The sequence below is a fragment of the Plecotus auritus genome, assembly GCF_963455305.1.
Source record: "Plecotus auritus genome assembly, chromosome: 6".
Classification (NCBI taxonomy): Eukaryota; Metazoa; Chordata; class Mammalia; order Chiroptera; family Vespertilionidae; genus Plecotus; species Plecotus auritus.
In genome coordinates, this window is record NC_137773.1 from 179030789 (window position 1) to 179046452 (window position 15664).

General features: G+C 54.3%; 1 protein-coding gene across 1 annotated transcript; it reads right to left on the reverse strand.

Annotated features, from left to right (window-relative positions):
- Window positions 1-6698: 6698 nt before the first annotated feature.
- Window positions 6699-14860, reverse strand: FAM240A (family with sequence similarity 240 member A). Its single transcript, XM_080673973.1, has 3 exons — window positions 14782-14860; window positions 8726-8871; window positions 6699-7411 (listed from the first exon to the last, which is right to left on the reverse strand). Exons 2-3 carry the CDS (start codon window positions 8866-8868, stop codon window positions 7279-7281), a joined length of 276 nt encoding a protein of 91 aa, XP_080530099.1. The 5' UTR covers window positions 8869-8871; window positions 14782-14860; the 3' UTR covers window positions 6699-7278.
- Between the last annotated feature and the right edge of the window lie 804 nt (window positions 14861-15664).

A 15664-nucleotide genomic window follows, 5' to 3' on the forward strand; every position in this document is an offset into this window, starting at 1 on the left:
GGAGAGGCTAGGTTTGTGCAGCTGCCGGCCTCCCTGCGCCCTACCCTGGACGAAGCAAGTGGTGGCTGTGAGGAAGCCCAGCCCTCCTGAGCCCAAGGCTGAATCCCCACCAGGAGCCTCGGGCTGGGGGGCACCCACAGACAGAGATGATGTGGGGCAGCGAGCGAGAGACCCAGAGGTTCCCCTGCGCTGCCGCCTACGGAAGAAGGGAGGGCGGCTGTCTCTAACTGGTGTCACCAAACGAAGGGCCTTGGGCTCTGCTTTTGCCAGAAGCCCCAGTGGGTCCCCACGGAGGTCCCTGGAAGGGGGCTGCTCTGACGAAGAGTGAGGCTACCCGGAGTGCTGTGGGCATTCACGCTTACCCAGGACTGACCCGTGCTCACCCTCTCCCAGCTAGTTCTCTGCCTGGACTGGGGCGAGCCCTGCACCTCCCAGCCCCGCCCGCCTCCCGCTGCCTCCGCCTCTGGGACAGGGCCCTGGAGAAGCTCAGGTTCTCCAGAACCGGGAGGGCCTTGACCAGCACCCGCTGAACTGACCTCTCTCAGGACCTCAGGAGAGTCAGGGGCAGCCAGGGCGGCATCAGACCTTCAACAGAACGTGGGGCGGGCGGGGCCTTTGCATGAGATGGAAACTGACCGTGGAGGTCAGCGCCCATTCACTGAGGAGAGGCCTAGAGCCAGGCCTGCCGCGTGGGTGCCTCGGGGAGGCTGGTGGAGGTGGTGGCCTGCAGGGAGCCGGGGGTGACCTCGCCCTGTGCCCGCTCCGGAGTTGTTAGCACCTGGAGTCGGTGGCTCCCAGGGACTCCGCTGTCTCAGGGTCGGGCCCCCTGCGCCCTCCATCTTTCTGGTCCCACCTGCCTCCAGGCTGAGGATTCTCCTGAGCAGGAATCATGGGGACGAGGTGAAATTCTTCAGAATGGGTCCCCAACGGGACTTGCGGTCCCCGGGCCAGGGAGGGGGAGGGCCCGGGAGAGCTGCTCCGCGACGCCCACGGGTCGCTTTCTGGCGGGACCACGGGGCTGCCCGCCCCCCGAGGGCCTGGGTTTGGGCAGAGAGACCCGGGAGGGATGAGGGACGCGCCTCCCGTTGCCACCAGCACCAGGTTCCAAACCAGTAAGTGGCGCCCAGGTGGGTGCGCTGAGCGTGTTTAACCACCAGGGGTCGCCTTTGCAGCAGGTCTGCGTCCCGCTGGCCCCGGTCTGTGTGTGTCCGGCCCCACGCGTGTCCTTTTAAAGGCTGGGCTTCCCACGCCGGTGCCCTGGGGGTGCGCGGCGGTCTCTCCCCACCCAGCCTCTGCTGCTGACGGCCACCCCGCGGCTGGCCCGGTCCCACCCTCCACTGTCCTACCCGGACTCCCCCATGGGAGCCTCGCTGACCTTTACCTGCCACCCCAGGGTCCCGGCACCCAGCGGGGGACCCAGAGTCCTTTCAGGACCCCAGCGGGGACCCAGCAGCCCCTTTGTAACCGGAAAAAGGCTTTAAAAGTCTCAATGCTACCTTCCCTGGAGGCATCTTTGCTTGTTCAGAGGACTTAGACCAGTGGTTCCCAATCGGGCACACGCCCACAGGGGGGCAACTTGATTTTTAAGGGGAGCAATTGGAGAATGAGTTATTAACTGATTTTTTTGCATTTCTTACGGTTCTAGGGGCCTCATGTACAGTATATAAATAATTATTGTGACATATCCCTTTCAGGTCTCATGTTTTGAAACTTCATTTGCTATTTTTTCATATCACTTCATATTATTATTTTTTAAACAGTTTCTTCCTCAGGACTTCCGCTGTCCTTTCGTTGTTTTATTTTCCTCTTTCATGGACGCCGTGTTCTTGGGAAGCTTGTTTAGACCAAGTTCATGGCCTTTTAGGCTTCCTCCACATGAGCAGGAGTTTACTTTTTGAATAATAAGAATTACATGTGGGGGGGGGCGGGAACATCAGGATTTTAGAGATGCTTAGGGGGGCGTGGCCAAAACAAGGTTGGGAACCACTGATCTAGACCAAGTGACTTGTGCCTTAGGGTGTTGCCATAGAAACCCAGGGGCCCTGTGCCCCTCAGGGAGCTGCGCAGACCTCACAATGAGGCCGCCTGTGTTTGCTCAAACTCCGTGTGTCACCTGGGGCATCTCCTCCCTCGGAAAAGGGGGCGTGAGATGTGCCCCTGGTTGCAGCTGGAGTGACCAGTGACACCACCTGGGCCCTGGCCACCATCAGGGCAGCCTCAGCTCGCTGGCCTGGGCTGTTGAGGACGATAAATGTCCCCAGGCCGCCTCCTGCCGGCCAAGCTGGAGTCTGCAGTTGCTGGTACACCTGTCACACCTGGGTTAATCCCTCGGTCCGAGAGAGAGCCACCTGGCTTCCTAGGGCAGAAACCCCTGGTGGCTGATGGGATTTGTTCAGCCGGCTGCATCCAGGCCCTGGGGGATGTGGCTGAGGGCCTCACTGCAGATTGGCCTCATCTGTGGCTGCAGGTCCTGGCTGCGCTGGCTGCTTTAACCGCTGTGTGAGGCAGTGGAATGAGTCAGTGAATCAAAGGAGTGAATTCTACTTCCTGTGCGAGTCTTTGCAGAGAACAATTCTCTCTTGTCCGTGGGCTTTACTTCCCTCAGTTCTGCATCCTTCCCTCTTCCTTTTTTTAAAAAATATTTAATTTTTTTTTTTTAATTTCAAAGAGGAAGGCAGAGGGAGAGAGAGAAGTATCAATGATGAGAGAGAATCATGGATCGACTGCCTCCTGCATGCCCCCTACTGGGGATCGAGCCCGCAACCCAGGCATGTGCCCTGACTGGAAATCGAACCATGACCTCCTGGTTCATGGGTCGATGCTGAACCACTGAGCAACACCGGCCGGGCCTTCCCTCTCCCTGACTCAAGTCCTTATAAGATGGGCACTGTCCTCCATGGCAGCCCTTGGGGCTGGGAGGGTCATGACCTTGGGCATGGACTACCCACCACCACCACCACCACTCAGGGTATAAACCTACAATTACTTTTTTTTTAATGTATTTTTTATTGATTTCAGAGAGTATAAGGGGGGGAGAGTGAGAGAGAGAGAAACATCAATGATGAGAGTCATTGATCAGCTGCCTCCTGCACGCCCCACACGGGATTGAGCCTGCCACCCAGGCATGTGCCCTGACCAGGAATACAACTGTGACCTCCTGGTTATAGGTCGACACTCAACTACTGCGCCATGCCGGCCGGGCTGTGCAATTATGTTTATTCAGGGAAAACTACAAGCAGAGAAGCTACAGAGCTCACCTGGAGGTGGGCTCAGGCCTGGCACGGCGCGCTGGGCACAGTGGGAAGGTTCCAGAAGCTCCACACCCTTCATTTTAGGGGCCCAATGGAAACATTTGGACAATTAAGAAATACTGAAAGCCTCCTGGTCGGGAAGTGGCCTTGTGAAAAGGAGACCGACGCCTAGCAGCTGACCTCAGTCTGGTTCGTGCTGACTAACTCAGCCAAGCTGGGCAGGCCCTCTGCTGATCGGGGAGGAACCAAGGCTCGAGGGACATTGACTGTCCCGGCCCTGCTTTGAGTGGGGCATTGTTCGGGAGTTTCTCATAAAGCAAAGTGCTTGTGCCATAAGCAAACCCTCTATTCCTTCATCCAACAGATACGCTCTGTGTCTCATGACACGTCATGAACGTTGTTCCAGACCCTGGGCTGCTCCGGATGCCGAGGCAGCCAAGGTTTCTGCTTCACCTTCGGCCTCAGCCTGGACTTGGGCCTACGACTTCCTGGCCCTGCCCTGTCTTATCCCACCTTTGCCCATTTCTCTCAAAGCTGGCCTCCAACTCAGGAGATGCTTTATCTTGGAGACCCTTCCATAGATTAGAGACCGTTTCTTCTTTAAAAACAGAACTATTGCCCTGGCCGGGTAGCTCCGTTGATTAGAGCGTCGTCCTGATGTGCCAAGGTTGTTGGGTTTGAACCTGGTCAGGACACATACAAAAATCAACGAATTAATGCATAAATAAGCGGAACAACAAATACATCTCTTGCTCCCTCTCTCAAATCAATCAACAGATGAAAAGAAAGCTGTTTTCTCTTTGTTCAAATTGGATAACTTAACTGTGCAGCTTACTGGTGCTGCTCTCTGCATGTCCCACCCCACTGTGTGGCCGAGCTCACCCAGCTGTGGTGGTGGGTTTACTTTGGTTAGTGGATCTTTCCTTTTAAAATTTCCATTGGGTTTTCCTTTATAACTTCCATTTCTATGCTGAGACTTGTGGAGAGCGGCTACAGTGTTTGGACAGGTTCAAGCCTCGGACTAATGAGAGGGCACGGTCCTCTTGTGGCAAAGCCACGTGCAAGTCCCAGCACAGTTACAGCCAAAGAAACATCGATCAGCTGCCTCCTGCACACCTACTGGGGATGTGCCCGCAACCAACTTACATGCCCTTGACCAGAATCGAACCTGGGACCCTTCAGTCCGCAGGCCGACGCTCTATCCACTGAGCCAAACCAGTCAGGGCAGAGATTCTTTTTTATTCAAGTTTGCTTAAGGAGAGCATGCCATCGCTTGCTGGAACGCTGGTGCAACTGCTTGACAACCTTGTCAGGTCACTCACATCCGTGTCTGCTGTTCCCCTTTCTGACTTGTGCTGAGGTTTCCTTGGCGCTCGGTCGATGATTTTGGACTGCACCCCGGGCATTTTGAGTACAAGGTTCGGAGACGCTCTCTCCACATACCCATTTTAGCCTGCGGTCCATCCAGTCACGTTAGGAGCCCGTGGCCTGGCCCGCGCGTGTGGGCCATGTTCTGGGTGTCGGCTCCTTTGCACAGCCCCTGCAGTGCTGCGCGGCCTGCTCTGCGGGCTCCCCGGAGGCACGGTCACCCGGGGCCTCTTCCACCCACACAGTGTGTGCTGTGCGGATCCGGGTCCGTTCTATCAGTGGGTGTGTCGGGAACTGGGGACACAGATTTAAGTATCCCCCTTCCGCTACGGACCGAAATGTGTGCTCCCCTCCTCCCACCCCAACCCACGTGATGAAGCCCCCTAACCCTGAGTACTTGGAGCTGCAGCCGTGGGGAGGGGGTTGGGTTTAGCTGAGGTCCTGAGGGGGGCCCTCGTGCTGGGATTCAGGCCTTGGTAAGGAGAGTCAGACAGCACCCCCGCCCCCGCCCTGTGAGGACCCCTGAGCAACCCGCCTGCAAGACAAGAAACGGAGCGCCTGGCATTGGGCCCTGGACTCCTAGCCTCCAGGACAGAGCTGCACTCACACTCGTCTCCCCTTCCGCCCCTGCGGACCCCGCGTGCCTGAGTGCAGCCTCTCGCTCTCAGGAGGCCTCAGTGGGAGTCCCGGCTGGCCTTCCCACCCGTCCCCCACACTTGGGTGGGACAACCCTCCAGAGCCACGGCCATTGTGGCGTGCCCCTGGCCCACACCCTCAGTGTCCCTGTGACCTTGCAAACAGCGTGCAGGCTGATTTCTGCAGATTCAGCTTCTGCTTCCCCCTCTCATTGCAGCTTTGCCCAATGTCTTCCCTCCAAGCCCCAGGAGCCTCTCACCTCCCCTGGACCACGATTACCTGGGCTTAAGCAGCCTAAGACGCCCCCTCCCCCCGCCAGGCCAGGGCACCCATACCTGCTGGCTGTAGCCCCTCACAGTGGCCTCGACTTTTCTGCCCGTGCTTCTGTGTTCTGGTTGCATGGCCCAGGGCCTGGCTTCCAGGAACCAGCAAACGCACAAGGCATCTTCCCTGCACTTCCTGCCTCAGTCCCCGGCTTCCAGCAGCAGCGCCTTGCAGTTCACCAGGCTGCCTTCGCCTTGGTTTCTGGCGCCTCCCGGCCTGTGAGCCCTTCCCTCTCCTCCCTCTGTTAAGTCCTCTCGGCCTCCCCACCGACAAAAGTTCCTCTTCCATCAAAACAGCCTCCCATGAACCCAGCTGGAATTCATAGCTCATTAGTTGAATTGAGTCCCTAAGATTGCGTGAGAGAGAGCACAGCAGGTGGGAGAGCTCCGAGCCCTGTGCTCTGTTCTGAGACGTGTGGGACCTGGGCAAATGCTCCCCCAAGGCTTCTGGCCTCCGGGTGGCGCTCAGTGCCCCATAAAGACTTCCTGGCTCCCTGGGGATGTGGGTGGAAGTCTTCATGGCCCGTCGGGGCATTGAGAGGGCTGGAGCGCCACCCTTGCTGCTGTCAGAAGCGCCCCTGCCCTGTGTCTCCCGGGCACATGGCCCTGTCTATGGAAGGTGTGACCTCCGACTGTCCTGTGGTTTACCACATGCTCTCTCTGCTCCCTTCGGTTGGAAACTGTTGCCCAGGCCCAGTGCCAGTTTGTACTTTAAGAATCCGTAACCCTGCCCTGCTGGCATGGCTCAGTGGCTGAGCGTCCACCTATGAACCAGGAGGTCACGGTTCAATTCCCAGTCAGAGCACATGCCAGGGTTGTGGGCTCGATCCTCAGTGTGGAGGGTGCAGGAGGCAGCCGATCAATGACTCTCATCACTGATGTTTTTATCTCTCCCTGCCTCTCTGAATTCAATAAAAACGTATTTAAAAAAAGAAGCAGAACCACCCTGTAATGGGGGCCTGAGGGATGTGTGGGGAGAGGTGGTGACATTCCAAAGTTCAGAATCCATGTGGCAAACACTTTGTTGGGGTGGCCAGGTACACTTCCATGGAGCTGCCAGGGAGCGAACCAGTGCAAGTCCGTGGAGCTTTTAAATCAAGCGGTAAGACGAGGAGCACCCACACTGGTGGTGGCAAGGCAACCGGGGTTTATTAAAATCGCTCCGATCTTATCGAATGGGTCCAGGTAATCATGTTTTTCCTCCGGATAATCATGTTTTTGAATAAACCAAAATTAATTTCATATGAAGAAAAAATAGCATTAGATCATTTTATTTGCAAACCTTATTTTCACGACTATTTACAATATTTTTATTCCTGCAGATGCATTTTTCTTAGAAGAAAACAAGAGAAAGGATTACATGAAACTGCTTTCTAAGAGGAAAATGGGGAGCAAACTACGGTGCAACGTGTCAAGTACGGCCATGAAGATCATCCCTCTAGCGTGCTTAGAACTGAGAATATTTGGATTTCAAAACCAGACGATAATTACATGGGAATGAAGAGGCCACATGAGCTTTGGTATCTAATAATCTCATCTGTAGAGACCTGCAGAGAGGCCTGACGTGGCTGATGACTCCATTGAGCGCTGGGAAGGGTTTGCAATAAACCCCGCACAGGTTGGGGGTGACGGTGGGGTGAGATCTGGTTGGCATAGCGAAGGGACTCAGCCACGGGCCCCACTCTCCCAGCAGAGCGACCTCAGTGCTCCGTACCCTCTTGTGTCAAGGAAGCCAGAAGCTCTTGGCCAACATTGGCCTGCTTTTCAGTCTCATCTGGGTTGTTCCTCAGCCTCAGCTTGGTTTCCAGTCTCTGCTTCCATTCTTCTCTGAGCCTGAACATAGAAACAGAACACACAGAGGGACACGCACCTCCTGGGCTGTTGGTTCAGGTAAAGCTTTCTTCCTTTGTTCCCCTGACCGTGCGTGTGCGTGCGTGTGTGTGCGTGCGTGTGTGTGTGTGTGTGTGTGTGTGTTTCAGGTTGTAAAAGGTATGCAGAGGACTTGCAAATTTAAATATATACGTGTTTTAACTCTCACTTCTGCTCAACATACCCTAATCTCAATCCTCTAACTTTCCTTTGAAAGTGCAATATCTTTAAAGTGGGGGGGAGGGCGGGGACCCTGTCCATCTAGAATTGTCTACCCAGCAAGGCTAGCATTCACATACAGAGGCTCTGAGATGTGCAAACACTGAGAGGATTCCTTCCTGGCGGCTGTCACTGCACACGTTAAAGGCCATTCCTTGAAGCAGCAGGACATGGGGAGCACAATGGAATAACAGCACCGGAAAAGGCAGGTGTGTGGATGCATATTAACAACTTTTCTTACTGTTTAAGCCTCTTTAAGAGACAGTCAGTGGTTGAAAGCAACACTGTTCATTATGGGACGTGGGGTCTATAACACATGGAGTGAAGATGTACTTGTGTACAATGGCACGGCCGCCGGGAGGGGATGGCAGGGTCTCACTGTGAGCTTCTACACGTAAAGGAAAGGTGTGTGGTAAGTTCAGGAGGCGTGTGTAAACCCTAAAGCAACTACTAAAAGAACACACAGAGAGAGTTAAAAGTCAACAGAGGAGATGAAGTGGAATCATAAAAAATATTTAATCAATCCAAAGGAAGGCAGAAAAAGAATACATAACAAACGAGGGAAATAGAAAACAAATAGCAAGATGGTAGGTTTAAACCTGATCAAACCAATTGATGTTCATGATGCAAACAATCCAATTACAGTGCAGATATTGTCCCCTGGGATAAAAAAGCAGTGTCCAAATATCTGCTCCCAAATTGCGTGTAACCCTCATGCACTGGAACCAGTGACAGAGAGGAGAGAGAAAACTTGGAGTATACCCAGAGTCGATGTATAAAAATTTTAAAACTCTAGGTGGTGGCAGCAACGTGTGCATGGAAAATTAAAATACTTTCATCCCCTGAGATGCCCACCTGGCATTCTTCTGGGAAAGTCAATTTTGCATAAAGAAATAGACAAACGAGGATGCTGATGCTGATGCGCGTCAATGTATGTTGGGGTTGTAGGCTTTTGGGGAGGTTGTGCCTGGGGTGGGGGTACGTGGGAACTCTCTGCTTTTCTGCTCATTTTGCCGTGAACTTGCTCTGAAAAATGGTCTATTTTTTAAAAATACTTACTTTCTCAGCGCACTTCTCCCCAGGCGACGTTCCTCCGATTCTCGGTAGAAGGTCTGTTTGCCGATTTCCCTCTCCCAGAAGTGTTTGAGCTCGTGACAGGTGTTCCGGCAGAAGACCTCCCGGCGGACGTACTGGTTGTTCATCCCCTGAAAGAGAAAAAATCCGCCGAGCCCTCGTAGAACATGCTCCCTGGGACTGTTCAGGGTGCTGACATCGTTTACCTGAGGGAGACCCAGGCCAGGCACAGACCCTCAGCATCGGGAACAGCAGCAGTCACAGGTGTGGAAGCAGAAGCTCCCCGTGGGCCTGGCAGGCCACAGGCACCTGGTCCGTACCTCTGTCCTTCCTTCCTCCTCACAGAAGCATGGCTTCTCGACGTTTCATGGACAGCGGTGTGCGGGCCGTGTGTGCATTCACGCCTCACAACACCCCTGAGCGGACACCACCTTCCCCATTTATCGGGGACGTCTGAAGGGTTACAGCACGTGCGTGTGGTCCCGCAGCCATCGCCGGCCGGAGGCAGACTGCAGACTTGGGAATGTTCTCTAGCCCTTTACTGAAGGGTTTGCCACAGGAAACGGTCCCAGCATCTGACGCACCAGAGCAAGCACTTTGGTGTGCATGCGTGCGTGCGTGTGTGTGTGCGGAATGGCTCACGTCAGACACTCAGAGTGCTCAGTTCTACAGGAAGAACTGCCCAACGCCCAGACCTGGAGGGCGAGGGAAAGGGTAGAGGCTACTGTCCAGGGAGAGGCAGTGCCCAGGCTGGGAGCGGCGAGGATAAGGCACAGTGGACGGGTTCACAACATTCTGGGGGTGTCAACTCGGGTGGTGAGTGAAGGTGACGGTATCAGAGGAGCCTCCAGCGGCTGTGCCTGTGCACAGAAGGGAAACACCAGAGCAGGCCCGTGGGGAGCAAGTAGCTCGAGCAGGCCCGTGGGGAGCAGGCCCGTGGGGAGCAGGCCCGGGGGGAGCAGGCCCGTGGGGAGCAGGCCCGGGGGGAGCAAGTGGCTTGAGCAGGCCCAGGGGGAGCAGGCCCGTGGGGAGCAGGCCCGGGGGGAGCAGGCCCGTGGGGAGCAGGCCGGGGGGAGCAAGTGGCTGAGCAGGCCGGACAGGTTGAGGGCTGATCCAAGGGTAAGACTTTGGAGAGGGCACCGAGGCACTGAGAGGCACTGAGGCTCAGCATGAAGGTCCGGACACAGCGCGCTCAGACACTGGGCCGTGGGGCCGGTGGAAGGGGAGGGGCTTGAAGCCAGATGTTTACTCCAGACCCGTCTGTGCGTTGATCCGACGTGCCTTCTGCTGGTCAATCAATGCTCCGGGCCTCCGCACTGAAAAAATGTCCTTGAAGATCAGGTTTAACAGGGAGTGAGCTGGACACACCCTCATCACAGGCACTGGGATCTCCTGAGACAGGAGCTGGGGTGGGGGCGGGGGCACCAGGAGAGTCACCTGACATGGTCTGCGGGGAAGGGACATGTGGACGAGTGGGTGGGAGCACCGGGGTGCGGGAGCAGACCGTGCCAAGGCCTGCGGGATGGTCTGTGGACGCAGACACTGAAGCAGGTGGGGGCGCCCTGGGTGGGGGAAGGGGACCCTAGGTTATGACTTGTTTCTGATGATGGTTGCACAGCTGCATGCAACGGCCAAAACTTATCCATGGGCAGATTTTATGGCACATGAGCTACGCCTCAGGAGCAGGAGAAGTGCCTCTGTGTTTGGACCAGAGAGTCATCGAAGCTCCCGGCTCTAAGCTCCTGGGAGACCCTGTCGGGAGCTCAGGGTGAGGGGCCGCTCAGCCCGTCCTTCACGTGGTCTCTGAGCACGCATTTGGGTTCCTGGCTCTGCTCTGAGGGCACGCTCCACCTCGCAGGAACGTGAGGGGTACCAAGAGCCGGAGAGCCCTCTGGAAACGCAGGGGATTGTCCGTGAGGACACATGGCTCTGTTCCTCTGTGTCCTCGGCCGGGAATCCCGCCACCGGATCCCACGTCCACGAGAGAACGGGCGCTGCTTCCCGCCCGCCAGCACCCGCTCGGGAGGCCGTGGCGACAAGGACCACCGTGAACTGCACAAAACTGAGCTTTGCTTGAAGACCAGCAGCGTGCGACGCCTGCCCGTCGGCCCGGTGAGCCAGGTGCTGAGCTCGTACGGCCCCGGAGGCCGCGGGCAGCACGAGGGCCCACAGCGGTCGGTGAGCCAGCTGCTCCAGGCCCACTGGCCGCGCTGAGTGCTCGTGCTCGCTGTGCCAGCCGCTCAGCTTCCAAGTGTCAGCCCTTCGAGTATGAAGCCACGTGAGGAATGAGAAAGGTGGTTTTTAATCCTCACCCGAGGATGTTTTTCCCATTGAATTTTTTTTTTTTAAGGTAGTGGAAGGGAGGAAGCGGAGGGGGAGAGCGAGAAACCTCGACGTGAGAGACACCTGGATTGGTTGCCTCTTGCTTGTGCCCACCGGGTCTGGGAATCGAACCTGCAGCTGAGGTATATGCTCTTGACTGGGAATAGAGCCTGTGACCCTTCGGTCTGAGGGCCAACGCTAACCACTGAGCAGCGGCCAGGGCAAAAGGTGTTTGTTTTACAGAATTTGGGTTTATGCAGCTCACTCTTGAGACTGCTGGCTAGAGCCGTTCTTCTGCCAGCTGACTGTGCATGCCGCCATGTTTCCTGTGTGCCGACGCCTTTCAAGAGCAACTATTTAGTGAGTATTTTTCACAACATTCTAAAAGGCTTCATAACAATTACAGCTTGAAGTAGAACAGAGGGCTCCAGTTCCAGAGAAACGGAGGGGGGACGGGCCGCCCTGTCTCAGCCCAGGGTGTAGGTCAGGTGTCCTCAAACTACGGCCCGCGGGCCACATGCGGCCCGCCGAGGACATTTATCCGGCCCGCCGGGTGCCGCTGCCTGTCCTGCTTAGCAGCCGACTCGTCCCGGGCCCGCAGTGCGCATAGGAATTTGTTCATAGTTTTTTTTTAAACTATAGTCCGGCCCTCCAACGGTCTGAGGGACAGTGAACTGGCCCCCTGTTTAAAAAGTTTGAGGACCCCTGGAGGTGCATTGAAGGTCAGAATTCCGATGACTGTTGAATGGAGCTATTTTTTTTTTTTTTTTTTTTTGAGAGAAACATCGATGTGAAAGAGAAATTTCGATCGGCTGCCTCCCATCTGTGCCCTGACCAGGAAATCGAACCCACAACCTTTCGATGTGCGGGACGATCGATGTGCGGGACGATGCTCCAACCAACCGAACCACCCGGCCAGAGCCACATTTTCTGGTTTTACTCTGGTCTCTCCAGTTGAGACTCAAGGCAACCAACCCACAAGTGGGCACTGGCTGAAGAGAGCGCCAAGAAGCCCTCTTATTCCATGGGGAGAGGAGACTCTAGTGCTCAGAGATTCAGAGATGAGGGAAATCACTTGTTTTTCTTTTCTCCCGTCTCTCGGGTCCCAGGAAATTCCAAGGTGACGGAGGCTTGGCAGCAACAATGCAAGTGACGGATCAGCAGGGCCTGCAGCCAGCATCCCGGGCCGCAGAGCTTGCCGCAGCAGGAGGAGCTGTGGTCCCAGCCTGCGGAGAGGACCCTCCCTGCCTTCTCCCTCTCGGTCCTCTGGGCATTTGACCCCAGACATGAGGGCAGCCCGGGAAGTGCCCGGCAGGACAGGTAACTACAGCCCAGGTTTCTGGCCAAAGGGATGAAAATGGGGAGTCCAGGGAACTGGAAATCACTGGGGAGACCACAGAGGTGGGCGGACCTCAGGAGTGACTCCTTACAAATTGCTGCCGAGTGCCTGGCTGGCCCGGGGCTGCACAGTGTGGTTCTGATCCGGAACAGTGACCAGAAACAGTGTAGAGAGAATCATAGCCGATGGAGGGAACCTGACACGCCCTCAGCCAAGTAGACTGAAGGGTGACTGATGGGTCTCTCCACCCCACGGCAGAATACAGATCCCTTCCAAGTGCACGTGAAGCAAGCCACAAAGAAATTCCTAGAACTAAGTGAGTTTAGCAAAGATGCAGGATATAAGATTAAGACACACAATTAATATATGCCAGTGAGCAATTGGAAACTGAATTTAAAAACACACCACTATCATCAGGCAGTGTGGCCCACTGGTTGAGTGTGGACCTATGAACCAGGAAGTCACGGTTCGATTCCCAGCAGGGCACATGCCTGGGGTGCAGGCTCGATCCCCAGTGTGGGGTGTGCAGGAGGCAGCCGATCAATGATTCTCTCTCATTACTGATGTTTCTATCTCTCTCTCCCTCTCCCTTCCTCTCTGAAATCAATAAATATATATGTATGTATAGAAAACCCACTACCATCTACAATAACTCCTCAAGTGAAATACTTAGCTATAAATCTAACAAAACATGTATAAAATATCCTAAAAACTGCAAAATGCTGATAAGTAAAATGAAAGACAACATCAGCAAATGGAGCAACATATCCTGTTAATGGATTGGAAGACTCAGCATTGCAGAGATATTAGTTTTCCCAAAATTAACCTATAGGTTTATTGAAACTCTAATTAAAACCCAAGGTGTATCTTTTATAGATAGAGGCAAGCTGATTCTCAACAAACGGTGTTGTGACAACAGGATACCAATATGCAAAAAAATAAAAATAAAAAAACCTGACATAAACCCTCACCTTATACAAAAATTAAGTCAAAATGGACTAATATAAAATGTAAAACTTTCAGGAGAACACTATAGGAGAAATTTTTGTGTGGCTTGGGGGTTAGTTCTTAGAAATGACAGCGAAAGTACAATTCATGAAAACAATTTAATCAATTGGGCTTCATCAAAATGAAGTCTGCTTTGCAAAGGACACTGTTAAGGGAATGAAAGACAAGATACAAGCAAACAAAAAATATTTGCCAATAGCACATGACAAAGGACTTGTATCCAGAATCGATAAAGAACTCTCAAAACTCAACAGTATGAAAGCAAACAACCCAATTAAATGGTGGGCAAAGCACAGATCTCAAATGGCATTGAAAGATGTGCATCATTAGTCACCAGGGAAACACAACCATGCAGAGACCACTCCACCCTCTAAGAAGGGCCAAGATAAAAACAGGGACGTCAGGTGATAGGATGGTGAGCAGCTGGAACTCACAGCTTGATCCTAGGACAGCAACGTGGTACAGGCATTACTCCAGAAAACGGGCGGTTCCTCACAAGTTAGACGTATACCCACCAGATGACCCAGCCATCCCACTCTTAGGTATGTCGTGTGGAGAAATGCAAAACCCTCTACACCTGTACACAGTTCTGCCTGTGATTGCCAACAAGTAGAAACAACCTAATGGTCCTTCAGTGAGGGAACGGGTAAAAAAAACACCTGTCAAACATCCATACAACGGAATACTGTGCAGCAACAAGAAAGAACAAACTACTGACAATAACGTGGATGAATCCAGAAGTTATACAGAGGGGAAGCAGCGATTGGAAACTAAAATCGATTATATGTTATCTATGGTCGCATGTATGTGACAGCCCTGGAAAGACAGACTGTACGCACTGCCTGGGGTGAGGAGGAGAGTTTACCTACAAAGGCACCGCGTGAGGGGCCTGTCGACTTGCTCTGTGTGCTGATTGGCGGTGGCTCCATGGAGCTGTAGGTGTGATAAATTCATAGAACTCAGCACCCACACAGCCTCCCTTTCACCCGATGTCCCACACTTGGCCATCTTAGGCCTCAGTCCGCTGTGCAGCCCCCTGTGGGTAAGCTTCCCGATCTGAAGTCCCTGAGGCCGTTGGTTTGCGGGAGTTAGCACCTTTCTCTCAAAATGCACTCCCTGTCTTTCCTCAGAGTTAAGTGAGCACTGGCACTGAGTTTAGCTTGTTTCAAATGCATCATCTAAACATATAATTAGATGTGAAAAGCCCCATTGGGACGTCTAAGTCATATCCAAGCAGATGTGAGGTGAGGGTTCAGAGGGGAAGGTGAATTTCAGAGGCCGACAGAGACAGGTTTGCAAAGAGTAGACGCACTTCACTTCCGAGAAGCGCACGGTGAATGCCATTCCCTGCACTCAGGTGCGCACCCTTTACCTTTGAGGTGAATCTGCCGCGGTCTGGATGGTGTAAAGGAGGGCGGGAAGCGCAGCGCAGCTCCTGGACTCCCGAGGCCTTGCCTGGTCCTGGGACCGCAGGGTCCGCGCCCTTTATATGCTCGGCCGGAGGAGCTGCAGAAATGCCTCTGTGGGAATCACCGAGGTCTCATTCCAGGGACATGGTGGCCTCCTACCTGGTGAAAAATAACCCCCAGTCCCTGCTCTCCTCCGGCCCAGGGGCAGAGCGCTGCTCTGGCAGGACCTGCAGGGACCATGACTTGGCTGGAACCAGTTATTGTTCAGAACACGCTGGGGATTATCCGTGAGCACGAACCTGCTGGGCCCGGGCAGAGCCGCCCTCCGCCCTGGGGGTAAAGGAGCCTCGGATGGTGTGACAAGTCACACTTTGGAGTCACTTTACAGGATGACTCAGAGAGGCCTGCTGTCCTTTGGAGCCGCTAATCCGGCATGGAGGGTGGTGAAGGCATTTCACAGTCTGCTCCGTCTCCCCCCGCTGCCCCCGCCCCCAGCAGGATCTGGCCATGGTGACATCTCCCAGGGAACAGTCACCAAACCAAGGACTTCTCAGCTGAAAGTGACGAGCTTCTCTGTTCTTGGGTCACATCTGGAAGGGCCCCTTGTCAGACAGCCAGGCTGTCATTCCTGCTGGGCTCCCGGAGCCTAAGTGTGGATGCTCAGACCTCCACGACCATGACGCCTGGGGCAGTGAAGCAGGTGGAACGCCTGCTTTTGAACCTATGGGGTATTTTAAGAAGTCTTTCCCCTCTGAATGTGAATGTCTAATGCAGCAGCAGAGCCAGATCGTGCAGTTGAGGTTTTTTTTTTGTTTTTGTTTTTAAATCCATTAAATTTTTTTAATT

Bases quoted from the DNA above. Each gene is read 5' to 3' on its own strand.
- FAM240A (XM_080673973.1), bottom strand. From the start codon at position 8,868: ATGAACAACCAGTACGTCCGCCGGGAGGTCTTCTGCCGGAACACCTGT. The intron at 7,412-8,725 runs GTAAGTATTTTT...TTCTATGTTCAG, and splicing joins GGGAGAAGTGCGCTGAGAAA to GCTCAGAGAAGAATGGAAGC.